Genomic DNA, 27490 nt, shown 5'->3' on the forward strand with positions numbered 1-27490 from the left:
AAATCTCTTCCAACCCAAGAAAATGAAGGACCAAAAATTTGGGAAAATCCAAATTTGGACCCAAATATGGGTCCAAGTATTGCATGGACCCAATACTATTCATTGGACCCCACGCTGAGGTGGCAGAGCCCATGTGCTTCTGAAAAATAGTGGGACCCGCGCTAGTCACATGTTCTGATGGGCTTGTTTGTGGCATGGGCCACGTGTCAGCACTAGGTGAGAGAGCCGTTGGGCTTTGGCTGTCTCCTTTAAAAAAAATAAAAAAAAAAATCAAATAGTATCGATTGGGCCCACATAGTCACTTTTTGGACTTAAAATTTGAGTCCGAAGGGTTGAGAGAAAAAACGATTTGAGTCCGGGCAAAACCCAAATAGTCACTCTTTGGAGGGGGAAAATTTGGGTTTAGCCCCTCATGGGTTGAAGATGGTCTTAGGTTTGGGATTGATCTTTGACAATAGGTCGAATCATACCAATTCAAGTATTTGAATCATCTATTTTATTTAAGGAATTATTCAAATAATTTTATTTAAGGGATCGTTCAAACAATGTTATTTTAGAGACACATTTTCAAGTCCACTACAAATTTTATTTAAATAACCTGAAAAGTCTATTTTCAAAGTCTTCATTCACAAATCATTCTTGCCAAAAGTTAGACAAATTAAAAATCATTAAGATATTTAATTGTGGCAAATCAAATAGACGAATACGGTGCTTCAAGAAAACACTAAAATGACAACCATTAAATTGAGTGGTCAAATGATTTCGGAATCAAGTAATTTTTAACAAAAACAATCTTTGAATGAATACCTAAACGATAAATTAATCGAATCATTGAAATACAAAATTCATCTCACAAAGGTATCTGTCAAATTAGCAGTATTTGAGGAACCTCTCCGTTAAAGCTGATTTGCGTCACTAACAATTGTTAATTCCTCGATTTCCCCAATATCGAAGTAAGGTGTTTCCTCAAAAGTCGTATATACAATTTAAGAAGAGCTCCTACTTAGTATTCTACTACATTATATATAGTAATCTCTCCCATATAAAACTAGAGGTTTTCACCAAACAGTTCCTAACAACAGTAGGTAGATAGTAGATAGAATAGGGTCCATTTTGTCATATAAGTTTTGTTACACCATTTTCGTCCGGCCATAAGTATTTGTTATTCAATGAAGTTCGGTTTTTCCTACCAACAAGACTAGAGGGTAGATAGACTAGTCTGGCTTTGAAAATATTACATAAACCCAACATTTGTTATTTTCTATTTTTTTTTGCTACCATATTTCTTGTGTCTTTCTTCCTCTCTCTTGTTAGCTTTTGTTGAATTAAAAACTTATATGGATATAAAAACAAAAATTATGGATCACATGCATTCAAAAACACACCAATAAAGATTTTAAGGTTTAAGTCACTCAAGCTCATGATATGATTTTTTATTTCTCGACCGTACGAAATTTTCATGTGGTCTAGGTATTTGAATGTGACCCATCAACAAATGCTAAAATTATAATGTTATGATAATTATATGACCCCTAATTTTATCAAACATTATGCCTATTCTCTCACTTCTCCTCCAATTAGAGCATCCATAATGGGATCCCTAAATCACCTCCTTAGACAAATTTTAGGGAGTAATTGGAACTATACAACTCTAACCATGCCCCTATTCACCTCCTAAAATAGGGAGACCTCTAGGACTAGGAGCTCCTATATCTCAGGAGAGAGAAAAGACTCCTAGTGACTCCCTATAATTTAATATTGCTTTATTTTATGCATAGTTTAAACTTTTAATTAAAACTATATATATGTTTTTATAGAGATAGACCAATCATATTGGATTAAAAAATAATTATAGTATTTATGACTCCCTAATTGGAATAGATTAAAGGAGAAATTATGTACTACGTTGAAGTTTCAATTTATAATGTAATGTTTGTGATATAATGTATGACTATGAATTATGAGTCTATTAATATTGTGAGTTCGAAATGGTTGTGTGCTGAAAGAAAAGTAAAAAGAAGTTGTGGTGCATTTTTGTGCATTCCAAAGCTTCACTCCCAAATTGTATTTGTGTTTAATAACTAAGCAGCTTATCGTGGGGTTGTAAATTCGGAGCGTGACACTTCTAGTGAGCCAAGTACGATTGTTGTGCAAACAATTTGTTCATTGTTTTGTACAATTTGTGGTTCTTAGCTATAAAACATATATATATCTATATGTAAAAAAATTCAATCATATTTCATGATAAATATTTAGCTATAAAACAAATTAACCAAACAACATAATAAAAATAGGTAAAAAGTCAATTTTGGTCCATATGGTTTATCACTTTCATTATTAAGGTCTCTTTGATTTCAATTTGAAGTTATTTAAGGACAATCCTCAATTTCTGTCAAATTTTTTGTTGTTTATGGAGAGCCAATCCGGTCAACAAATTATTAAAAAATTTCCTTTTAAAAATAAATATTAAAAACCAATAAAAAATAAGAAGAAAAAGAATCTTAAAAGAATAAAAAATTTAAAAAATTTAAATCGCAGCACTTGGCTCTTATACCGACCCCAATAAACCACCACCCGAACCAAAATGACCCACCCAACAACAACCGTAGTAAAAATTAAAAACAAATAAAAATAAAGAATAACTAGCATGGCCCGTACAAGAATTACTTGCATACTTGAGTATTGGACAATAAGTAAAAACAAATACCAAAAAAAAAAGACAAAAAACCAATAAATTCAAAAGGTCAAACGAAATAAAAACATGAATTTTGATAATTTAATAAAATAATTGAAGTTAGCAATTTAAAAAAAAAATTTAATATAAAAATTGTGATTATATTTTGCCTCTTTGTATGGATGAAGATTGAGAGAGATAAATAAAAGAAATTATAAAAATGAAAAAACAGAAGGAAAATGAAGAAGAAACAAAGAAATGAGTTGGCGGGTTGGTGGGTATTACATGGGTTGACACGAACTATTTAATAAACGGATTATATAAGTATTTTAGCGGGTTGATGGGTTGACCCGAAACTCACCTATGTATTAAACAGGTCATGGCAGCTTGACCTGAAAATGACCCAACAATTAAATCGTGCGAGTTGACCCTATAATTTTCCGTGTGGGTTTCGAGTTGTGTATCATGTCGTATCGAAAACTGCCACTCATACTCCCTACCACCACCTTCTATATCCCTTTACCATCTAAAGCAACCCCACCACCATACCTATCATACCCACAATTTAAATCATCATACCCACCATCAGGGGTGGTCCTATGCCTAGGGAAAGGTAGGCTGCTGCCTACCCCAAAATTTTCAACAAAAAAAAAATACCCATATATAATAGGCCAACTCATGTGAAACATACAAACCTATGCCCACCCAAAAAGTAACCCACATGTATTCATAACCTAAAATTTCTCTCTTCTTTAATTATCTCCTCTTTAATTACCTAACCCCAAATTTTAAGATGTTGTATATGACAACATTGAATCTAATATATTTTAAATAGGTTAGAATTATGTGTTCTAATCTATTCTAGTGTTTACTGAAGAATGAATTATAATTTGCTGACTTTGTTGAAATTAATTAAGTCTTTGATTTTTGGAATTTTGTTGAGATGTTTGATTTGATATTGGTATTGTTGAGATATTTGATTTTTTGTATGTTAAGTTTGATCAAAGGCATTGATGTTATTATGAGAATTTATTTGATTTTTTGTTGGGATGTTGGATTAAATAGGTTATCTTTTGTTATGTCGGATCACAATCCGAACCCCAAGAAAACAAAGAATTTGTTGGAATTTTTTTTTTTTAAAGAAAAAGAATAGTTTTTTTTGTTGCTAAACTTTTATTTATGTATAGAGATGCATTTGAGTGTAAGGCTTATTTGTCCTTTTACTAGGTGTATATTTTTATGTTTATTAATGAGATTCACTCATAACGTTGAGTTTTTAATGTAAGTTTCGACCAGTTGGATTTCGAATCTTGGATCCCCCACTGCCCACCATCTAAACCACGATATCCAAATCTGAAAACAACAAACAAACAATAATGGAGGCGACCTTGCCATCCTCCAAATTGAGATGGCTGAGATCAGATTTGGAGAACAATCTGTTCCTCTCTTTCTATCATTTTGTGCCGTCGTTGATGGATGACGTATTTTTAGGAATGGACAAAGACTTTGGGTTGATGGGTTGTGATGGGAAAGATGGGGTGGGTTCAGAACAAGAGGTGAGGGATGGGGAGGTTGTCACATCCCGGGATCGGCTTCGCTATAGCACGATATTGTCCTCTTTGGGCCCCCTCTCTGCCCTCACGGTTTTGTTTGTGGAAACTCACGAGCAACTTCCCAGTGGGTCACCTATCTTGGGATTACTCTGGCCCCCACTCGCTTAACTTCGAAGTTCCCATGACTCTGAAGCCAGTGAGCTCCCAAAAGGCCTCGTGCTAGATGGAGGCGGGCATGTACATATAAGGCACATCACCCCCTCTCCGTTGGTCAATGTGGGATGTTACAATCCACCCCCCTTAAGGGCTCGACGTCCTCGTCGGCACACTAGCACCACACAGCAGAGTGGCTGTGATACCAAATTGTCACATCCCGGGATCGGCTTCGCCGTAGCACGATATTGTCCGCTTTGGGCCCCCCCTCTCTGCCCTCACGGTTTTATTTTTGGAAACTCACGAGCAACTTCCCAGTGGGTCACCCATTCTGGGATTACTCTGGCCCCCACTCGCTTAACTTCGGAGTTCCCATGACTCCGAAGCCAGTGAGCTCCCAAAAGGCCTCGTGCTAGATGGAGGCGGGCATGTACATATAAGGCACATCACCCCCTCTCCGTTGGTCAATGTGGGATGTTACAGAGGTCATGGTAGGGTGGGTGATTGTGTAAGTGTCCTAGCTGGGCTTAGGAGAAAAGAGAGTTCGAATTGGAGTGTCTTTAGAAGTTTTGCAATGGGAGGTGGTAAGGGTTGGTTTTTGGCTGGGTGATGTTGGGTAGTGGGTTGTTGGGTGGGCTTGGAGTGGTGGTGGTGAGGGTAACTTGGGGTTGGGTGGTGGTTGAGGTCTTGTATGAGAGAGAGAGAGAGAGAGAGAGAGAGAGAGAGAGAGAGAGAGAGAGAGAGAGAGAGAGAGATGACATTTTTTTATTTTGTATTGTTTAATTTTAAAAGGAATGATTTTTTTAATAATTTAACCAAATTGCCCTCCACAAGTAACGAAAGGAAAAAAAATGATATAAATTGAGGATTGTCATTGAATTGCTTTAAATTGAAACCACATGGACAAAAATGATCAAATTGAAATCAGAGGGACCTTAACACTCCGTTTGGATGAAGGAATAGAAAATTACATAGAATTCTAAAATAATGTAATTTAGATTTCCATCATTTCAATTTCGGGCAATTGAAGATTTCAGTGTTTAGATTTATGTATGTTGAATTTTGTAAATGGCACTATGGAAATTCTGAAATGATGTCTATTTTGGTGGAAATTAAACTCGAGAATTTGATGCCCCAATTTTCACAATTTTTTCTGTGCGTTATTTAATAAGTTCAGGGCTTAGGTTACCAAACAATGGAATTGTCAATTTCTCCTTTTAAATTCCTGATTTCTAGCTAAATTCTGAGTTAGTTTCCCTAATCAAAACGGAGGATAATGGTCAAAATGATAAACCACATGGATCAAAAGTGACTTTTTACCTTAAAAAATATGTTCTTAATTGTGGAAAAATTACTCTAATCAAGGAGATTTATTTGGATAGTGAGTTTCCCAATGTTTTTATTAAATCTTATGAAGGAAATTGTGTACGTATTGAGATCGATGAATGTGCATTATTTTGAATACATTAAGTACTTCCAAAATAAAATTAGATATCCTTGGATGGGTACGTTACAAATATATATAAGTACATTAAATATACCTACAATATAGAAATGAGTATATGATCTATATTTGTATCAATATAAGAGTGGCCACGGTATATCCATGGCTTATTTGGAGCTTTTCTAGTAGTGAATATATACCGTCAATGATATGTAAGACAATTTATTATCTTAATCCACGAAAAGGTGATCTTCTAATCCTAAGAGGACTCGAGTTTTGGTCTGATCAGGAGATAGAACTCAATCCCTATTAGATAATGCTTGTACAGAGCTTATTAAAATCAAACACAAGTGTTATCAGGATTCCTAATTCAACATGGATTGAAACAAACCTATTCTAATGCAAAAAGGACACTCGAATGCTTCTTGATAGGCAAGGCTTTCATAGTGATGCATCTATAAATAGAGGTCCCTTCCCTTGCAGCAAATACACTCTCAAATCAGATCTCACCCTATCTAAGAGAAAGAGAAACTAAAGTGCTGCAAAAGGGAAGAAGACTCTCTACAAGAAATCGAGATACTCTACTGCTACCATGGCTGAACAAGGTTAGTATTATAGTTTAAAAGCTTAGTACAGACTTACATGTGGTATCAGAGCTCTAGGCTTTTCTTCTTTAATCTGACTAATTGATTGTAAGCTATAAAGTATGCAGTTTTTCTTTTGTTTGCAAATCTTAACTGTTAAAGAGCATAAGGTTATCTCTGCTCATAAAGTTTTGACCAAAAATTTGAAAACTGCTATGCAGAATGAGTAAGCCACAGCTGCTCAGGCTGTGTAGGAGTTCTTGAATTTGACAGTTTGGTCAGAAAATTGCATCAATGTTCGTAGCCTTCTATATGATTCTCCATTCACAGATGGAAAGTTGTACTGATTGATCACAGCACTTATGGAACAATCTGGACAGTTGATTGCACTGGCTTGTGAGTATCTTTACATCCACAGATGTGAATTACTTGCGCAGGAAGCTTGTCAAATTAACTGTTTAGGGTTTTGGAACATGTTAAACTTAAACCCACGGGTATAAGATGACATGTTTAAGTAAAGTTTTAGGGACAGTTTTATTTAAATTGTATTGCAAATTCTACAGTGAATCACAACTCCATCGAAACCTTGACTGGATCAAATTATAGCAAGTGGAAACAAGATCTGGAAATATCTCTAGGTTTTCTGGATTACGATTTTGTGCTCAGAGAGAAACCTCCCCAGGAACCAGCTGTAGATGCTTCTGCAGAAACTAAAACTAAGTTTGCCAAATGGGAAAAGGCAAACAAGATGGCTATGTTAATCATGCAAAGGGCTATGTCTTCATCAGTGAAAGGAACCATTCCTAAATCTAAGAATGCACAGCAATACTATGAGTCAATTGCACAAAGGTTCAAGGAATCTGAAAAAGTTGTCAAGAGTTCCCTGCTGAATCAAATGATTGATATGAAGTATGATGGACAGGGTTGTGTGAGAGCTCATATCATGAACTTGATTGACATAGGAACGAAATTACAGGAGCTGGATATGACAGTAGATGAGGACATGATGGTCCATTTTGCACTGAATTCATTGCCTAAAGAGTTTAAATCTCTCAAGGAAACCTACATTGCTCAGAAGGAGACCTGGACCTTGAATGATCTTATTACTAATTCTGTCCAACAAGAGCATAATATCATAAGAGAAAGGGGAGCCAAAATGGTCAACATGGTTCAGACTAAACAGAACAAGGAAAACAAGTATAAGCCTGCTGCTGGGAAAGAAAAGGAGAATAGTACAGATAAGGCTTTGAAGCCTACAACTAGATTGGGTTGTTTCTTTTGCAAGAAAGCAGGACACATGAAGAGAGACTGCAGGAAATACAAAAAGTGGCTGGAAAAGAAGAAGGGAAAAGGTAATAACAATCTGATTTTGGTCTGTTTCGAATATAATTTGGTTAATTTCTCATGTGATTCATGGTGGTTGGATAGTGGTGCTTCTATTCATGTGGCTAATTCCTTGCAGGAGTTTACAAGCAAGAGGCTGCCAAGCAAGGATGAAGTGAAGGTGTTCGTGGGAAATGGAGAAGAAGTCCAAGTTAATTACATAGGGACAGTTAGAATCAAGTTAGAATTTGGTTTTGTTTTGGAATTAGATGAATGTTCCTTCTATGAAGAAGGGTTTGATTTCAGTTACTAGACTTGTAAAATCAAAGTTCAGTTTGAATTTTGATGGAACTGGTTGTTCTATTTTCAGAAATAAAGATTTAGTTGGCAAAGCAAGTCTCATTGATGGAATGTTTCGATTAAACTGCAAAAGAACTAAAATGGAAATAAACACTGTGCAAACTAAAACCAATGAGATTTCCTTCAAATTATGGCATAAAAGACTTGGACATGTTTCAAAAGAAAGGATAACACAACTGTGCAAGGAATCTGTCTTACCACCATTGAATCATGAAAACGAAGATGAAGTTTGCATTCCATGTGTCAAAGGGAAATTAACCAACTTAAGAAAGAAAGGGGCATTGGGAAGCAAAGGTTTACTGGAACTCATTCACACGGATATATGTGGACCCTTTCCAAATCCAACTCATGAGGGATTTAACTACTTTATAACTTTTACAGATGATTTTTCAAGATATGGATATATCTATCTCATTAAAGAGAAATCAAGTGCATTGGACAAGTTCAAAATTTATAAGGCTGAAGTAGAAAACCAGTTGAACTTGAAAATAAAGGTGGTTAGATTGGATAGAGGAGGAGAGCACTATGGAAGGTTTGATGAGACTGGAAGGAATCCTGGACCCTTTGCTAAATTTCTTCAAGAAGAAGGAATTATAGCTCAGTACACCAACCCAGGTACACCTCAGCAAAAAGGAATTTCAGAAAGAAGAAACAGGACCTTGAAAGACATGATAAGGAGTATGATGAGCTGTACAAATCTGCCAATTTTTCTTTGGGGAGAAGCCTTAAAAACAGCCAACTATATTCTAAATAGAATTCCAACCAAAAGCATAAATAGAATTACCTATGAAGTCTGGAATGGAAGGAAGCCTAGCATTAAACATCTGAAAGTATGGGGCTGTAAAGCAGAAGCAAAACCTTACAATCCAGCAGAAAAGAAGTTGGATCCGAAAACCATAAGTGGCTATTTTGTTGGCTATCCTGAAAGAACAAAGGGATACAGATTTTATTGTCCCAAACACACTACCAGATTCATAGAAACCTCAAGAGTAGTCTTTATAGAAACTGACCAAGAAATAGATGAGGAAGAAAGTTTCAGTTTTGAAGAAATAACCTTGAACCATGACATGCCACAGAATCCAAGTGAAGAAATTGTTAGATTACCTCAAATGGATTTAATCAACACTCAGTTGGAACACACTGAAGAAACCAATGTCAATGGACCTGAAACTACAGAACCAATGGAATTAAATGACAATCAAGCACCGCCAACAGAAAATCAAGACATGGCTCAAGCACAAGAAGTAGGAGATCCAGAACCAAACTTGGAACTAAGAAGATCACAAAGGCAAAGAAAACCTGCCTTAGGAGATGATTATTTTGTATACCTACAGGGAGCAGAACATGATGTGAATACCATGGAAGATCCTGCAACATTCAAACAGGCCATGACAAGTGAAAAGGAAGAAAACTGGTTTGCAGCAATGAAGTCAGAACTGAATTCAATGGAGAAAAATGGAGTCTGGAAGCTTGTGACCTTATCTCAAGGTTGCAAACCAATTGGTTGTAAGTGGGTATATAAAACGAAACTGGACTCAAAAGGATAGATAGACAGGTATAAGGCAAGATTGGTTGCAAAGGGATTCACACAGAAAGAAGGAATAGATTTTAATGAGACTTTCTCACCAGTCTCAACCAAGGATTCATTAAGGGTTATCATGGCCCTTGTAGCACATTTTGACCTCCACTTGCACCAGATGGATGTCAAGACAGCCTTCCTAAATGGAGATTTGGAAGAAGACATATACATGGTACAACCTGAAGGTTTTGTTCAAGAAGGGGGAAAGGACTTGGTTTGCAAGCTAAACAAGTCAATCTATGGATTAAAGCAAGCCTCTAGACAGTGGTACCTAAAGTTCAACAAGGTAGTGAAAGACTTTGGTTTTGTTGAAAATGTTTTAGATGAATGCATATACATGAAGATGAGTGGGAGACATTTCATTATACTAGTTTTGTATGTGGATGACATTTTACTAGCCTGCACAAATCTCACCATGTTACATAACTGCAAGAATTTCCTATCTAAGAACTTTGAAATGACTGATCTAGCTGAGGCATCATATGTTTTAGGCATTGATATAAGCAGAGATCGAAAGAATGGGGTACTTGGACTATCAAAAAAATCCTACATAGAAAAGGTGCTCAAGAGATTCAATATGCAGAACTGCACAGGAAGTGATATTCCTATTGCAAAAGGGGATAAACTAAGCACTGAACAAGCACCTAAGACTGAGCAAGAAAAGCTGGAAATGGTTGACAAACCATATGCTTCACTGGTAGGAAGCCTAATGTATGCGCAGGTTTGTACCAGACCTGACTTGGCCTTTGCAGTCAGTGTACTAGGAAGATTTCAGTCCAATCCTGGACAAGCTCACTGGATTGCAGGGAAAAGAGTGTTAAGATACTTGCAAAGGACAAAAGATTATAAACTGACATTCAAAAGAAGTGACACGTTGGAATTACAAGGTTATGCAGATGCTGATTTTGCAGGATGTCAAGACTCCTTGAAATCAACATCAGGTTTTGTATTCATGTTTGGAGGAGGTGCAATGTCATGGAGAAGTGTAAAACAACCTCTGACAGCAGGTTCAACTATGTTTGCAGAGTTTCTAGCATGCTATGAGGCCACCTTTCAAGCCATATGGTTAAGAAATTTCATTATCAGCTTGAATGTGGTTGAATCGATACACAGACCAATTCAAATATGGAGTGATAACAGCGCAGCAATTTTGTTTGCAAAAGGAAACAAAAGGACAAAGGGTTCAAGACTATTGGATGTCAAGTTCATAATAGTGAAGGAGAAAATTGCTCAAGGCTATACTAATATAAGTCATATTAGTACAGACAGAATGATAGCAGACCCTTTCACAAAAGGAGTCCCAAATGCAGTGTTCCATAGGCATGTTATGAGCATGGGATGAAGGAATGATTTGAATGCTTAAATCAGTGGGAGCCTTGTTAAGTTTAGAGTAGTTTTCTGTTATAGTCTTAATTTCAGTTGGTTATGGTTTTCGATGGCTGTTGATTTCAGTTTCTGATTCAGAAATAAAGTTTTCTAGTTAAACAGCTTACACGTTTAATTGTTATGTGTATATATACTTGAATGAATTGAGCAGAAAGTTAGCTGAAGATGTCTGCGCATATGATTTTCATTCATGACACGATATCATTTTAAATGATAAGACCTTAGTAGTTAAATTAAGGGACATTGAATAGACATGTTCATAAAGCTTAACAGTGAAACATGTTTATTTTTTTGTTTAATCTTGATGGAAGCTTATGTGGTTTTAAAGAATGATCAATGTGATTATAAAGACTCTGGATCCTTATATATTCAGTGAAGTCTTGATGGTTCCTTTTCATTCTTTAAAATTGACTATTGCTTGATGGAATCAGATTGAGTTATATTTCACAAAGGCCTTAAGTGATCAACACAAACCTTTGGGATTAATCGATCAAGTGGGAGAATGTAAGACAATTTATTGTCTTAATCCACGAAAAGGTGATCTTCTAATCCTAAGAGGACTCGAGTTTTGGTCTGATCAGGAGATAGAACTCAATCCCTATTAGATAATGCTTGTGCAGAGCTTATTAAAATCAAATACAAGTGTTATCAGGATTCCTAATTCAACATGGATTGAAACAAACCTATTCTAATGCAAAAAGGACACTCGAATGCTTCTTGATAGGCAAGGCTTTCGTAGTGATGCATCTATAAATAGAGGTCCCTTCCCTTGCAGCAAATATACTCTCAAATCAGATCTCACCCTATCTAAGAGAAAGAGAAACTAAAGTGCTGCAAAAGGGAAGAAGACTCTCTACAAGAAATCGAGATACTCTACTGCTACCATGGCTGAACAAGGTTAGTATTATAGTTTAAAAGCTTAGTACAGACTTACATGATACAAAATATATCGACCAATCAATGCATTTATTTATTTTCTCAAGGACAATGCATACACCTCTCGATTATCGTTTCATCATAACATGTTTCTGGAGACCAGGAATGTGAGTATGCATAATGTAGTCTTCCCAATCAATGCATCTTGCATCAAAATTGAAAGCTTCCGCATCAACGAACTTCTCCCTTGTTATCCTTCGCAATTTCTCAGCATTGTTGTCATCAAAGCTGCATTTAAATCAAATTAACCTCAATGATAAAAACACATGTTTAATTAATAACCAAACTGGAGCTAGCATATACGTACATGCCCTTGAATAGCATATAAGGCTCGTATAGCTCTATCAAGCGCATCATCAATTTGAGTTTCTGATTATAGTTAACATACAGATTTTGGAAATATCCGCCAAATGCTTTGTTCACGAACTTTAAACCCTTCAAAGAAGAATTAAAGTAATATTATGCATATAAATATATAAATATAATATGTAATTACTGTATAACATTACTATTAACGGTGAAATAACAAACCTCTAAAGGTAGCAGGAAGCGAATTTTCATGTACATGCGAAAAGTAGCCATAGTCTTGAATAATTTAAGCTTGCCAACCTTGGCATGCTTTCCATCCTTCCCAATCCAGGGTTTTTTGGTGAAGTATCGGAAGATAAAACTCTGAATATCATAGAAAGTTACAGGATTTCTTAAAGAGCTTCCCACATGGTAAATGACGCTAGAAGATTTATTTGCATTAGCCACCATTGCTACAATTATTGAATGTACCACCATGTCAACAGGAATCTGCACATTTCAAAAAATTGATTTGCTCTTTATTAGTTTTCATTATCAGAATACTTTGGTCACATAATGTAAAAGTGCATTGAAAGAGAAACTCAATAAGAGATCGATATATGCCTAAAAGAATTCTATCTTTCGTAAATCTTGTTCTTTGACTGGATTTTCCTCATTTGGAGGTTTTTTAAGACAAGATTTTAATGAGGCCACATAGTTGCATTGCAAATTTCCAGTAAAAAATTTGAATGCTTGTAAGATGTTTATATGATTTGAATGAAGTTCATTTGCTTTCGATGAAAAAAAAAATTCTATCTTTGGTAAATCTTTTCTTGAAATTTCATTTTATTTTTTAAGAGATCTAGCACATTAATGCTTATGATGCCAAACTGTGAATCTAAACCACATATTCAGGAAAAACCAACCTAGTCAATGGTTCAAATTCATAATTTGACTAGATAAGCATATTTTTACCCACATCACGAAACAACAATATTGTTTTCTTAATTAACCTCAAAAGAATAGTAAGTTCCATACGTCGGGTTTCTGCTTAAACATTCATCATTGCGTGCCACTGTGATATTTGTGGTGCTATGAAGTATAAATAAACTTACCATATCAAGTACTGACATAGGGTCCCCAGGTAGACATGTCACTTGCCCTTTACAATAACCACCAATTACGCTATCAATGGTTCTGTGACAACAAACATTCAACGCATATGGGATTAAATTTAGTTATACTGGTTCTAGAACCTAGGGGATGATGACATTTCCCAAAGAAGTGTTTGCAAGCTTCATACCTGAAACCTTGAACCCAACCTGGAAATGGCTCTTTGTAAGTACTGGTGATCACGGTTGGACGTATGATGACATGGTGTAAATTATCTTTTGAGTGTTTTAGAAGTATTTCTCCCATCGCCTTTGTAAATACGTAGGTGTTTGGCCATCCATACAATTTCGCCCTATATCATTAATTGTTTGAAAGAATAAGAAATAATAATTAGACTATTTGACAAGGATATTAGTGCAAAATATACTAACAATTCCTAATTAGACATTTCACAGTACAAATTTTTTTATTTAAAAAAAGACATCTTGCACTCATTTTAATTATCTCAATTCAGTAAATGAGCAAGTGGGTCAGAGAACTAAGTAACTGACTTGTTTGTTACTTCCCGTTGCACTTATTTAAATTATCTTTCACGTGAATAATAACAACTCTTGCCTTCCCTTGCCTTTTGTCATGACAAATGAGGTGGAAATGCTCTTATTGATAAAAATTCTGTGTTTAAAATGTCAGATTTCTATGCATGCTCTTATCTTTTTTTCTTTTGCTTTTGATCAAAATTTGGAGAAAAATAAGTCCAAAACTCGGAATAAGTCCGAAACTAGGATAATGAGATCGATTCTAAACCTTTCAATGCCAAAATCCTTCATTGTGGTTGTAATAACTTCTTCTGTCGCATCTTCTGCTTTTAGTTGATTCAATTTCTCCTCAACCAGATTCTTCTCTTGCACTTTGAAATCAAATTTAGTTATCCCCTTTACCATGTCATCCATGCATGACGAGTCCTCCAGTATAAGTCCTGCCCGTTCACCGCATACATAAGCTGAAAAACACAAAATATCAGTGAAGCAAATCAAAGGAAATTGAGACCGAGAAAAAAAATTTGAAATTCTAAATAAAGTTGAAACTTAACATTTCCTTGAGTATATAAAGTTTAGAAAATGAAGGGTCATGGGAAACAACATATGTGGGTGGCAATTCCTGCTATTGAGTGAATGCAAATGCAGTTGGAAATTCCTGATATTAATGTATGGAAAATGCTAGGCTTATTACATTTATATACCATATTGTGTACCACATCTTTAATAGAGGTGGGCCCTATCGTATTGGTGGCCTCCACCTCTATTACAAAGGTAGTATATAAATGTGCTAAGCCTAGCATTACTCAGTATGTATTAACAATCAAATCTCACATACGCAAGCCTCACTCGAGAAAATACTAACCAGTTGACACGTGGAGCAGCATCTCTAGTTTGAGACATTTCTTCGCAAAGCTCAGTACGTGCCGAACTCCAAATGTATTGACGCTCAATGCAATATCATATCTGTAAACCAAATATTATATACATGTAAATTCTAACAACATTTTTATTTATTTATTTATTTATATACTTACATGCATATATAATAATTACCTTTCATCAAAATTGGTGGTTCCGGCAGAATTAAGTATGATTTCAATTCCATTGTACATTTCTTCTCTCAACTTGAGCTCTTTCACTCCCAGGTCATCAAAAGTTACGTCTCCTGCAACAGCCACAACTTTTTCTGCTACGAAAGAATCAAAATCTGTGCCCCAGTTCTCTTTGAGAACCCTGAACAACTCCTTCCCTATTATCTGAATTTATATACATGAAAGTCATTATAGGATAAAATAAAATTACTTGGTCATTTTAATATACGTATTTATACATATAAACCTGATCATGCATGCGATCTGTGGCTGACTTGGTATCCGAAGCTCTTAACAGAAGATAAAGCCTTTTCACATCTGGTTGAACCCTTAGTATTTTCTCCACAAATACTGCATGCGTTTGTAAATTAAGTTACTGAGAGAGAGAGAGAGAGAGAGAGAGAGAGAGAGAGATGAAATGGTACCCATTCCAAGGAAGCCAGTGGCTCCTGTTACTAAGATGGTCTTGTTTTGCAGATATCTTATTATGCTCTCCAACTCCATTGTGTAAGGCTAGAGGGAAAATGTCTAGGTTGAGTAGAGATATCAGTTCTCTTGGATTCAGAGTACTTATAGAAGGAAAGTTTACCTACTTTTAGGCCTCAATTAATGTTATTTTTTAAAACATTTTTAGCATGGAATGGGTCTATATTAAAACTTCTTAGGTCTTTTACCCTCCGGTCCACGGCAACCTAACCATTGACATGTGTTCTTCATTTTGAGTTCTGATTTTTTTCTTTTAGTCATAAATGTTCAAAGTCAAATTCAAAATTTAAGAGTAACAATGCCTTAATTCAAGGACTCTTAATTTGTTTTAATTATTTAACTAAAAGGGAAAAATAGCAAAGAATGTTTTATTTCCAATTGAAAACTAAAGAATTTAACCAAGGTGGTTGGTGTGAGTAGTTCGGCACTCTCATTCCTTAAGAGAGGTCAGGGGTTCGATCCCTGCTCTCGTACGGAGTCACCACTTTAGCCAACACTTTACCCCTTACGGGCCGACCTGGTGTGAGTGATGATTAGTTTGAGTTGTGGTTAAGGCTTAAAGGTGCCATCCATAGTTGGGGCCCATCCAAGACCACCTCATGGTTCAGACCAAAAAAAAAACTAAAGAATTTACTAAAGGCACCCAAAACTATAAAAACTCTTACCCTAAAGCCTTCCTTTTCCAAAGCTCAAAACTTCCTTCTTTTTTCTTTTTCTCTTTCAGAATTCTTCCTCTCCCTCTCCTTCTTTCTACTAGTAAAGTGAGCTAAAAACTGATATGAAAAATCCTTCTCTAACTTCAACTATTTATAGGTGAAAAAGTCATGATTAAATCCTATTACTGGCTCTTCCACTTCCTCTTTATAGCTGGGATTACTCAGCACTCTAGCTGGGATTACTCCGCCATATAAATTGCTTACAGAGCAATCTAAGTTCATCACCAATAACCACCTCCTATAGACTCTCCACCTCTTACCTAGCCCTTCCACCTCCTCCTTAAATCTTGCCACCACCAGCTTATAGAAGGAAAGTTTGCCTACTTTTAGGCCTCAATTAATGTTTTTAAAAAAAAAACATTTTTGGCATGGAATGGGTCTTTTAGCCTCCGGTCCAAGGCAACCTAACCATTCTTAATTTCTCAATTTCATTTGACTCACATACATTAAGTCTCGTATTTGTATTTGTATAAGACCTGTATAGCTTGTGTATTATATTGTTCAAAATAATCACAATTTCTAATTCCCTTTCATTTTCCAATAAATTATTAAAAATGAATATATTATACACTACTACAAAAAACACTTTGCGCGACGAAATTTTGGTCGTGCAAGTTCTGTCGCGCAAAGATCGTAAAGAAAGGTTTTGCGCGACGAACTATAACAACTTTGCGCGACGAATACTAACGTCGCTCAAACATATTTTGCGCGACGAATTATAACTACTTTGCGCGACGAATATTAATTACTTTGCGCAACGAATAATATTATTTTGCGTGAAGAAAGTTAACGTCGCGCAAATACACTTTGCACGACGAATCCTAATGTCGCGCAAATCTTTGCGCAACGAAATATTCAATTTTTATTATTATTATTTTTTAAAATTTTAATTAAAATAAACTAGTTTAATAGTTTGCGCGACGAAATATTTTGTCGCCCAAGGTTTTTGACATTTTGTTTTATTATTTCTTTTATATCAATTTCATTATATTAATTTTTCAAATTTTTACTTTTTAAATTTAATTTAATTGTATGATTTTTTTTAATTACTTTAATTTAAATTGACATATTCAAAATAAAATTACATATGAAAAATAGTGGTCAAATTATCCAATATATATAATATTCAAAATGTATACATAAATTAACAAAGTACAATAATAAAATCTACAACCCTATTGTGGTGGTAGTGGCGGAGGATATGTTTCGATAGCGTCCAAATCCTCAACTTTAGCTGTCAAAGTCTCGACGATTCCCTACAAAAAAAAACAAATATTGTCAAATAACAACAAAATAACAAAAAATTGGCATAAACTCAAAACTAACTCCAAAAACACATATTAATGAAGAAAAAAAATTAAAGTTTGGAGAGAATATACCTTTTGGCAAGATTTTGAGTGAGTGAGAATGAGAGGGAGAAGTGAGTGTGAGAGAATAGAGAAGATAGTGAGAGAGAGATGAAAGAGTGAGTGAGAGTGAGAAAAATCAAGATTTAACGGTTATTTCAACTATGATTTTGATGATTTTTTACAGCTACACTCCTTGACCCTATATGAATACAATGATTGCATTCGATGATCAATTTAAAACATTTACACTAGTGGATACCACAAAATCTTATGTTATATTTAATGAAAGTATAAATAAACTCTTAATTGTTAGTGAATATATTGTTTTGATGGCATACACATTCTATGAAACTAGTTTCAACGATCCAACCATCAAACTTGTTTGTTTACACATCGAGATCATATACGCCAAAAATTGGGAATTTTTTTTTTTTTTCAGAGATCAAGTAACGAGACAAAACATTTTGACGGTTATAAACGAAAAATCAAGATTTAACGGTTATTTCAACTCTGATTTTGATGATTTTTTTACAGCTACACTCCTTGACCCTATATGAATACAATGACTGCATTCGATCGTCAATTTAAAATATTTACACTAGTGGATACCACAAAATCTTATGTTATATTTAATAAAAGTATAAATAAACTCTTAATTGTTAGTGAATATATTGTTTTGATGGCATATGTATTCTATGAAACTAGTTTCAACGATCCAACCGTCAAACTTGTTTGTTTATACTTCGAGATCGTATACCCTAAAAATCGGAAAAAATAAACATTCAGAGATCACGTAATGGGACAAAACTTTTCGATGGTTATAAACAAAAATCACGATTTAACGGTTATTTTAACTCCGATTTTGATGATTTTTTTACAGCTACACTCCTTGAACCTATATGAATACAATGACTCAATTTGATCTTCAATTTAAAATATTTACACTAGTGGATACCGCAAAATCTTATGTTGTATTTAATGAAAGTATAAATAAACTCTTAATTGTTAGTGAATATATTGTTTTGATGGCAAACGCATTCTACGAAACTAGTTTCAAAGATCCAACCGTCAAACTTATTTGTTTATACTTCGAGATCATATACGCCAAAAATCGGAAAAAATAAACATTCAGAGATCAAGTAATAGGACAAAAATTTTCGACGGTTATAAACGAAAAATCATGATTTAACGGTTATTTCAATTTCGATTTTGATGATTTTTTACAGCTACAGTCCTTGACCCTATATGAATACAATGAACCAATTTGATCATTAATTTAAAATATAATACATTTAAAATATTATATTTTTCTAACAAAATAATTTTTTTTATTTTATTTATTTTAATTTTTGTAAAGACTTTGCAAGACGAAGTTTATAAATTCGTCGCGCAATGTCATGCAAAGATTTTTATAAAAAAAATTATTTTATTTATTTTTCTAAAGACTTTCCGAGATGACACACACTTCGTCGCGCAAGACTTTGTGCACCGAATTTTATTGTTTCGTCGCGCAAAGTCATGCAAAGATTTTTACAAATAATTTTTTTATTTTCTTTATTTTTGTAAAGACTTTACGAGACGAACCACACTTCTTCGTGCAAGACTTTGTGCACCAAATTTTATTGTTTCGTCGCGCAAAGTCATCCAAAGATTTTTAAAAATAATTTTTTATTTTGTTTATTTTTGTAAAGACTTTACGAGACGAACCACACTTCGTCGTGCAAGACTTTATGCACCGAATTTTATTATTTCGTCTCGCAAAGTTACTTTGAGCGACGATGTTTTGTCGTTGCGCAAAGGTTTGTCGCGCAAAGTGACTTTGTGCGACGATTTGTGTTTCGTTGCGCAAAATTTAGTCGCGTTTGAGCGACGAAGTTTAATTTTCGTCGCGCAAAGTCACTTTGAGCGACGAATTGTGTTTTGTCACGCAAAGAGTTTTTTTTACTAGTGATATTAGCCAATTTCACACCATATTGTTCAAACTCCTGAATCCAAGCTGATCTGTAAATACAAAAAGGCCTTGCAAAGTTAATGGTGGCGTCGCCAATTATAGAGCATCTCCAAGGGAGATGTCAAATACCAAACATCAAATTTAAATTTGATGGTTGATGGGGTTCAACGGTAGGAAATTAACTGGAAAGAGGAAAAAGGAAAAAAATAAAAAAGGAAAATAATAAATGAAAGTTACAGTCAGTTGTCTTTAAAAAATAATAAAATATTCATTTGACATCTTACTTTTGGGCTGTCAAAAATAACAATTGAACCTCCAACCTTCATTCCACATCAGCTTTGACAATTCGGTTGGAGTGATGTGAGATATTATTTCTAACCGTTAAATATCTATGTGGCACTTTTGACATATCGGTTGGAGATGCTCTTATAAGTCGGGAGCTTGAGGTTCAAGCCAAATAGTAGGGCCTGAAATAGTACAAAACCCACCCCTATAGAAATTCAAAGAAAAAATCCTACGTCTATTTTCAAAAACAAAACAACACTCAAAACACCTATAAATTACAACAGTGCCACCAACTGTTCCCAACCGAAGTTTCATTGAAATCCCAAACTAAATTACAACTTTGCCATCGCCTTTTGACAACAAAAATCCAAATTGAAGCTCAACTTGAGTTTCATTAAAAGACCCAAACTAGATTACAAGTTTGCCACCTTTAGCAAGATGAGTCCTCTAGTAAGCTGAAAAACATTCAACATATCTGTGAAGCAAATAAAAGGAAATCGAGATCGGGAAAAAAAATTGAGATGATAAATAAATCTGAAACTCGACATTTAAAGTTTAGAAAATGAAACTCGACCTTTAAAGTTTAGAAAACAACACATGCGTGTGGTCCATTCCTGATATCGAATGCATATAAATGCATTTGGAAATTCTGGATATGTAATGCACTAAAGATAATGTGGTAAGCCTAGCATTTTCCAATTTTACATTCTCTGAAAAAATTCTTAATTCGAACCAAGAGAAGAAAAATAAACACTAACCAGTTGACACATGGAGCAGCATCTCTAGTTTGAGACATTTCTTTGCAAAGCTCAGTACTTGCTGAACTCCAAATGTATTGACACTCAGTGCAATATCATATCTGTAACCTAAGGGCCTGTTTGGTGAGCCGGATTGGACAAGACTAGATTGGGCTTGGAGTGTTGGACTGGGTTGGCTAGGACTAGACCAGACTTTGAGTCTATTGTTTGGTGCTTTACTTAACTTTGGACTGTACTAGACTTAAGTCTAGTGCACTGTTTGGTACAAGACAAGATTGGACTGAACTGGACCTCCAAAAAAATTTTAATTTTTTTAGTGCATATTAAATTATTTAATATAAAAAAATTAATTTCATCCAAAAAATAAAAAAATAAAAAAATGTACATAATTAAATTTTAGAAAGCCCCATCACTTGCTAATTCTAAAATAGCTCAAAACATATCCAAATTTAACAAAGCAATTAAAATACCTATTTGGCTTTTGCCCATCAAAATATAACAAAATAACAACTCAAAACTACGTTTCAACAACGAGATCTATAATCTCTAAGAAGTGCCGTCACATACTCGTACCTATCATCACCCTCATCTAATGTCTTGAACACACGCACTTTTGCCGAATCAGTAAATAAAGTCAGCAAAGAGATTCTATCTGAAATAGAAAATTCCATCTTTTTTAACTCATCTCCAACAAATTTAAGATCATCATCTGCATTCTACTCCTTTAAGCTCTCAACCAACCTTTGCACTTTGGCATCAGAGTTCTCCACCATACTCTCAAATGCATTGGCAATTCTTCCCAAACCATCAACCATTTTATTTCCTTGTCTTACCCATTTGTTTCTTGATGATGATGATTTGGATTGAGCATGAGTTTGATCAATATGATGGCTCCCATCCAACTGTACATCAGGAATGTTACTCTCAGATGCTTCATCATCATCATCTAGAACCATCTCAGCAGGAGCTAAAGCAGAATTTCCGGTTGCACGGTCCTTGCCAAATACTTTTCAAAGCCTATCAAACTTTGCAAAAGATTTATCTCTCCACCCAACAGCATCATTATGGTGCTGCAATAAAATAAAACTAAGATTTGTTAATCCAACCAAAACATGAACTAAATTAGAAAAAACAAAAAAATAGAATGATGAATTACCAACCTCTGCATAAGCATTCCACACCTCATCGCTATCAACCTCTACACATTTCTTCTCATCATTCCAAGCAAAACCACTTTGGTTTAACATGTCAACAACAATACTATAATCTTTCTTCAATCTCTTCAATTTAGAATCCAAATGGGGTTTAACTCTAATAGGTGTATGTGGGATCAATAATCTGAGTTTAGTTTCTACCAATTTCATCGTTCCCGCTTTGAATGTGCCGGCGTCACAACGTTGACCACTCGCAACTAATTCATCAAGGATATTTAACAATGCTTCCTCTTCATTGGCTTGCCATACATATATATCTATTAGCCTTACCCTTAGACATCTACATAAACTAACAACCACGCATATGAACGTAAGTACAAAACACACATAAAACAAGGACACAAACTGTTGCATTCCTAAAAGGACACAAATTAATGTGCAAACAACCAATTAAAAATACCCGCAAGTGCACGAATCTATCGAAGTATAGATTATGTAAGTACGGGGTCGATCCCACGAAGAACTTGTCGGTTTCCTATAAGTTCTAATTCGAGTACAAAGAGAACACTTAATTAACACACCACAATGCACAAATGCAAATTTGAAACTAAAAAGAAAGTAAAGAAATGTAAAAGAAACAAACAAAACAAAAAGGAAATGTGCTGTGAACAGTAACCAGCGACCGGTCGTGAGACACTAGCGACCGGTCGTTTTTGCACAGAGTCGATACTCAAATTTTGACTTGATGAGCGACCGGTCGTTTTTGGGCAGAGTCGAAACTCAAATTTGGCGTGATGAGCGACCGGTCGTCAGGTAAAAGCGACCGGTCGTTTTTGCACAGAGTCGTTTTCTCTGTTTTTCAGTTTCGACATCTGTCCAGTTTTTGACCTATAACTTTCCAACCGTACGTCCAAAATTCACGTTCTTTATACGGTTGGATTCAGCACAGAAAATGAAAAAACACAACGCGGACCAAAAGTCCAAAACAATTACAGAAACAAATACAATTCAGTAACAAAGACACATAACGTGTCGAACACGCAACTCACACACACATTGGGGGGGGGGGTTTGATTTGTTTGAAGTGACCTATTTCTATTGCATGAAAGTAAATGGACTTTGAATTCAAATGAGAATGGTAAAGATGAATTATCAAAATGTGGAATTAAAATGTAACAAACACTAGGGTTTCGGAATCCACCCTAAACAATTCTACCCATGTTCATGGATACTCAAGTGATGAACTCTAAACGTGTTAATGAAGATGTTCGCAATCAAGACCATGGGTCGTGGCTCAAGATGCATTGGTTCTCTCTAATATACGTAAAGTGCATGGTTCGTGCTACAATACTTGTGCCCTCCCCATAACCGAACCTAGGTATGGTTCGTACTTCGATTCAATTACAAGGAGAACCCATTAAGTTCAAAGAGAATATGAACATCACAAGAATCCTAATAGCATGGTGTTTACATTAGGTATTCAAGAAACCAATTCACATGGATGATTCTTACTTCATCCATTTATTGCTTAGGATAACATGAAGATACACATAATCCCAACAATCTCAAGAAGCATGCTTTCAAAGATGGCCAACCAAGGAAAAACACACATCAATGATAGATTAATTTGGTGAATTGGAATTCATCAACAATATCTAGAAATTCATACACTCAAGCATCAAAACAATAAGGTAATCATGTTTAGGGTTTCAACCTAAGCCCTAGCTATGGAGTTTAGTTGCTCATAATTATTTCAAACACAAATTCGAAATATAACTAGAAAGAGTTTACAGATTTGGAAATGATGAAAAGCTTGAAGTCTTCAATGGTGGAAGTCTTCCTTTGCTTCTTTCCTTGCTGCACCTCTCCTTCCTCTCTTGGTCCAAGCTCTCCAAAATCTGCTCTCAATGTGTAGATTTCTTCAATCAATTGCCTTCTTACGTTCCAAAAACTCCCCCACTTCAGATTGCAATTCCCTTTTGCTTCCCTCTCTCCTCCTTTCCAGCTTTTACTTTTGCCAAAGTCTTCACCCATCATCCTTTGTCTCCTTCCAAATGATGAAGCTTTGTCCTCACAAAGATGCCAATTGCTTCAGAAAGTACTCATTTACTAAGGTAACTTCTTGTTACCAAGTGTTATGGTAACAAGAAGAATCAAAATGACACAATGGAGGTGAAAGCTGGCCAAAATAGGAATTCCAGAGCTGCTGTAACATATAGGATCAGTTGGATAGGCTAAACTTGTCCAATGGAGCTCAAATTTGGATATGTTGTAGTTAACATCCATTGGAACAAGTTTCATGAAGATCTTCACCTCATCCGAGCATTGGAGCATGCTGATCTAAAGCCAAGGAGTTGACCTACGAAAATGAACAAAAATCAGAATTTATAACTAATAATGCACTTTTAGCTCATTTTCATCCCAACCAAGGTAAAATCTAAGAAAACACAAAAAGGAAGTAAAAAGCTATAAAATGTCAAGAACTAACTCGAAATAGTGGGTGAATAACATGAAAAATCATGTGTAAAAATGAACCGAACACAAACCAAAGACAATATTGCAGATACATGTTAGATACATCATGCTGGACCAAATTTAGCTAATTGGCCTGTCATCAAATGTACAGCAAAGGATTGGCACGAAAATGAAGAGGGAATTAAAATAGTGTTGACAGTGCTCAAAGTAAAAGTTAACAAGTAAAAAATAATAAAATAGTTGGTAAAACAATTCAATGAAGCTCAAATAAATCAATGAAATCTGAAGCATTATCTACCTATGCATACTTTGCTAAGCATGCTCATAAACCGAGCCAGTCACGAGTTTATATTATGTTTTAACTTGACCAAACCCATGAATCTGTCTCACTTTGAGTTTAGGCCTACTGCCTCAAATCAAATTAAAGATTGTTAAATTGGCAATGTCAAGTTTACTAAAGCTAGAAACTTTGACATAACTAATGGCACTTAAGCCTATTTAGATTCTTTGTCAATCTAGTTTCTGCTTGAACATAAATAAATAACTACACCATTTCCTTTCTTCAACATAATAAGCATTTCAGAATTGAACCCAAAACCACAAATCATAAAAAGGGTCTATCTGATGCCAAATTCAGCAAAGAAGCCAAAGCCATTAAACTTAACAAATAAAAGAAAAAGAAAAGAAAAGAAAAAAGGTATTTGTAAAACTAAAAAGATGGAGAAAAAATAAACCAAGGTGGTTGGAGTGAGGGGTTAGGCACTCTCATTCCTTAAGAGAGGTCAGGGGTTCGATCCCCACTCTCGTATAGGGTCACCACTTTACCCCTTACAGGCCAACCCGGTGTGAGCGGGGATTAGTCTGGATTGTGGTTAAGGCTTAAAGGTGCCACCCATAGTTGGGGCCCATCCAGGACCACCTCGTGGTTCATACCAAAAAAAAAAAAAAAGATGGAGAAAAAACAACGTATTAATCCTGAAGATTGAACAAGACCCTAGAAAACCCACACCCCAAAACCCCAAATTAAAGACCCTAGAAAGCCCCAAATCAATGACCCTAGAAAACCCCAAATCAAAACCTAAAAAGATAATGCAGAATATTAGCATAATGAACAAAAAAATACTCACTTGGGTTTGAATTTTGAGGCGAAACTTCTACACAATCTCGGTTTTCTGAAGATTGAATGACAAATTTGTCAGCCATCAACCATCAGACGAATAGAACAGATGCAAAGAAGAATGACGTAGAGAGATGAAATCACAAGGAGAAGGCGGAGGTGACGAAGAGATGAGACGTGAAGAGGAGGCAGAGGCGACGAAGAGCAAAGACGTAGAGCAGAGGCGATGAGATGTGAAGGAGGAGGCGGAGGCTTCGAAACCCGTGGTTCAGCTTGGGTTTACAAAACCCTCATACGATGGATTCGTATCTGGAGCAAAAAAAATAAGTCACAACCAGTCCAATGTGCTATTTAGATTCACCAAACAACGGTTATGACTATAATCCATTTTAATTGGAAAAATCTAGTCCAGACCAGCCCACCAAACAGGGCCTAAATATATATATATATATATATATATACTTATATGCATATATAATAACAACCTTTCATCAAAATTGGTGGTTCCTGCAGAATTAAGTATGATTTCAATTCCATTGCACATTTTTTCTCTCAACTTGAACTCTTTCACTACTCTGGTTCATCAAAAGTTATGTCTCCGACTACGGCCACAACTTTTTCCACTATGAAAGAATCAAACTTTGCGCCCCATTCCTCTTGTAAGATCCCACATCGACCAACGAAAAGGGGGTGATGTGCCTTATATGTACATGCTCGCATCCATCTAGCACAAAGCCTTTTGGGAACTCCGAAGTTAAGCGAGTTGGAGGCTAGAGCAATCCCAGGATGGATGACCCACTGGGAAGTTGCTTGTGAGCTCCCAGAAACAAAACCGTGAGGGTAGAGAGGGGGGCCTAAAGCGGACAATATCGTGCTATGGCGGAGCCGATTCGGGACCTAACAATTTGGTATCAGAGCCACTCTGCTGTGTGGTGCGAGTGTACTGACGAGGACGTCGGGCCCTTGAGGGGGGTGGATTGTAAGATCCCACATCGACCAAGGGAGAGGGGGTGATGTGCCTTATATGTACATGCCCGTATCCATCTAGCACAAGGCCTTTTGGAAACTCCAAAGTTAAGCGAGTTGGGGGCCAGAGCAATCCCAGGATGGGTGACCCACTGGGAAGTTGTTCATGAGCTCCCAAAAACAAAACCGTGAGGGCAAAGAGGGGGGCCCAAAGCGGACAATATCGTGCTACGGCGGAGCCAATCCGGGACGTGACACCTCTCTCAGAACCCTAAACAACTCCGCCCCTATTATCTGAATGGAGAAAAATATGTAAATATTAATAAATGTTATATCATTACATGATAAAATAAAATTATGTTGTCATTGTAAAAAACATATATATATAAACCTGATCTAGCATGCGATCTGTGGCTGATTGGGTATCCGAAGCTCTTAGAAGAAGATAAAGTTTTTTCACATCTGGTTGAATCCTTAGTATTTTCTCCACAAATACTGCACGCATTGTAAATTAAGTTACTATGAGAGAGAGAGAGAGAGAGAGAGAGAGAGAGATGAAATGGTACCCATTCCCAGGAAGCCAGTGGCTCCAATTACTAAGATGGTCTCGTTTTGCAGATATCCTAGTATGCTCTCCAACTCCATTGTGTAAAGCTAGGGCCTAGAGGGAAAATGTCTAGGTTGAGTAGAGATATCAGTTCTCTTGGATTCAGAGTACTTATAGGGCGGGCCAGTTTGGCATTGTTATGCTGTGAAAATAATCGCTGTCAGACTTGCTGTGAGAGAAATTAGCTGGGAGAGAAAGCAGTTTGGCGTTTGGTAACACAACCTTTTTTGCGACGAAATATTTAGCGACGAACCATATTTTGGTGGCCAAAAAGGGATATCAGCGACGAAACGATTCCAATTGGTCGCCAAAAGGTTCGTGATATTTAGACATCCGTGATGACTTGAGTCAACTAAATAGAGACTAATTTCTTTGAAAGGGCGACGAAAGATTTTGGTGGCTAGACTAGGTCATGGCGACCAAATATATATTTGGTTGCGAATTTCTGAATTGTGTTCGCGCGAAACTCTAAAAGTTTTGGCGACGAAATTATTTGGTTGCTGAGGTTCAATGTTTTGTTGCTAAATTAGAATTCGCGCTTAAAAATTTCATGGGGTCGGCGACCACTTGTTTTTCGTCGCAGACCATCGTGCTTGGAAAATT

At 35.8% G+C, this 27490-nt stretch overlaps 2 protein-coding genes and 1 pseudogene across 2 annotated transcripts; 1 reads left to right on the top strand and 2 right to left on the bottom strand.

Moving 5' to 3' along the window:
* The first annotated feature begins 7312 nt into the window (after window positions 1–7312).
* Window positions 7313–7905, top strand: LOC148293979 (uncharacterized). Its single transcript, XM_088254772.1, has 2 exons — window positions 7313–7760; window positions 7871–7905. Exons 1-2 carry the CDS (start codon window positions 7313–7315, stop codon window positions 7903–7905), a joined length of 483 nt encoding a protein of 160 aa, XP_088110898.1.
* Window positions 7906–12060: 4155 nt separating this feature from the next.
* LOC110763306 (fatty acyl-CoA reductase 3-like) lies at window positions 12061–15527 on the bottom strand. The gene is made up of 10 exons (XM_088255587.1): window positions 15449–15527; window positions 15271–15374; window positions 14986–15188; window positions 14795–14895; window positions 14198–14393; window positions 13584–13745; window positions 13396–13477; window positions 12524–12790; window positions 12300–12427; window positions 12061–12220 (listed from the first exon to the last, which is right to left on the bottom strand). The coding sequence occupies exons 1-10, from the start codon at window positions 15525–15527 to the stop codon at window positions 12061–12063; spliced, it is 1482 nt and encodes a 493-aa protein (XP_088111713.1).
* A 5036-nt stretch (window positions 15528–20563) lies between these two features.
* LOC148293980 (putative fatty acyl-CoA reductase 5) lies at window positions 20564–26925 on the bottom strand (annotated as a pseudogene).
* Window positions 26926–27490: the final 565 nt, after the last annotated feature.

Source organism: Prunus avium, chromosome 6 (genome assembly GCF_965620075.1).
Source record: "Prunus avium chromosome 6, drPruAviu1.hap1.1, whole genome shotgun sequence".
Taxonomy (NCBI): Eukaryota; Viridiplantae; Streptophyta; class Magnoliopsida; order Rosales; family Rosaceae; genus Prunus; species Prunus avium.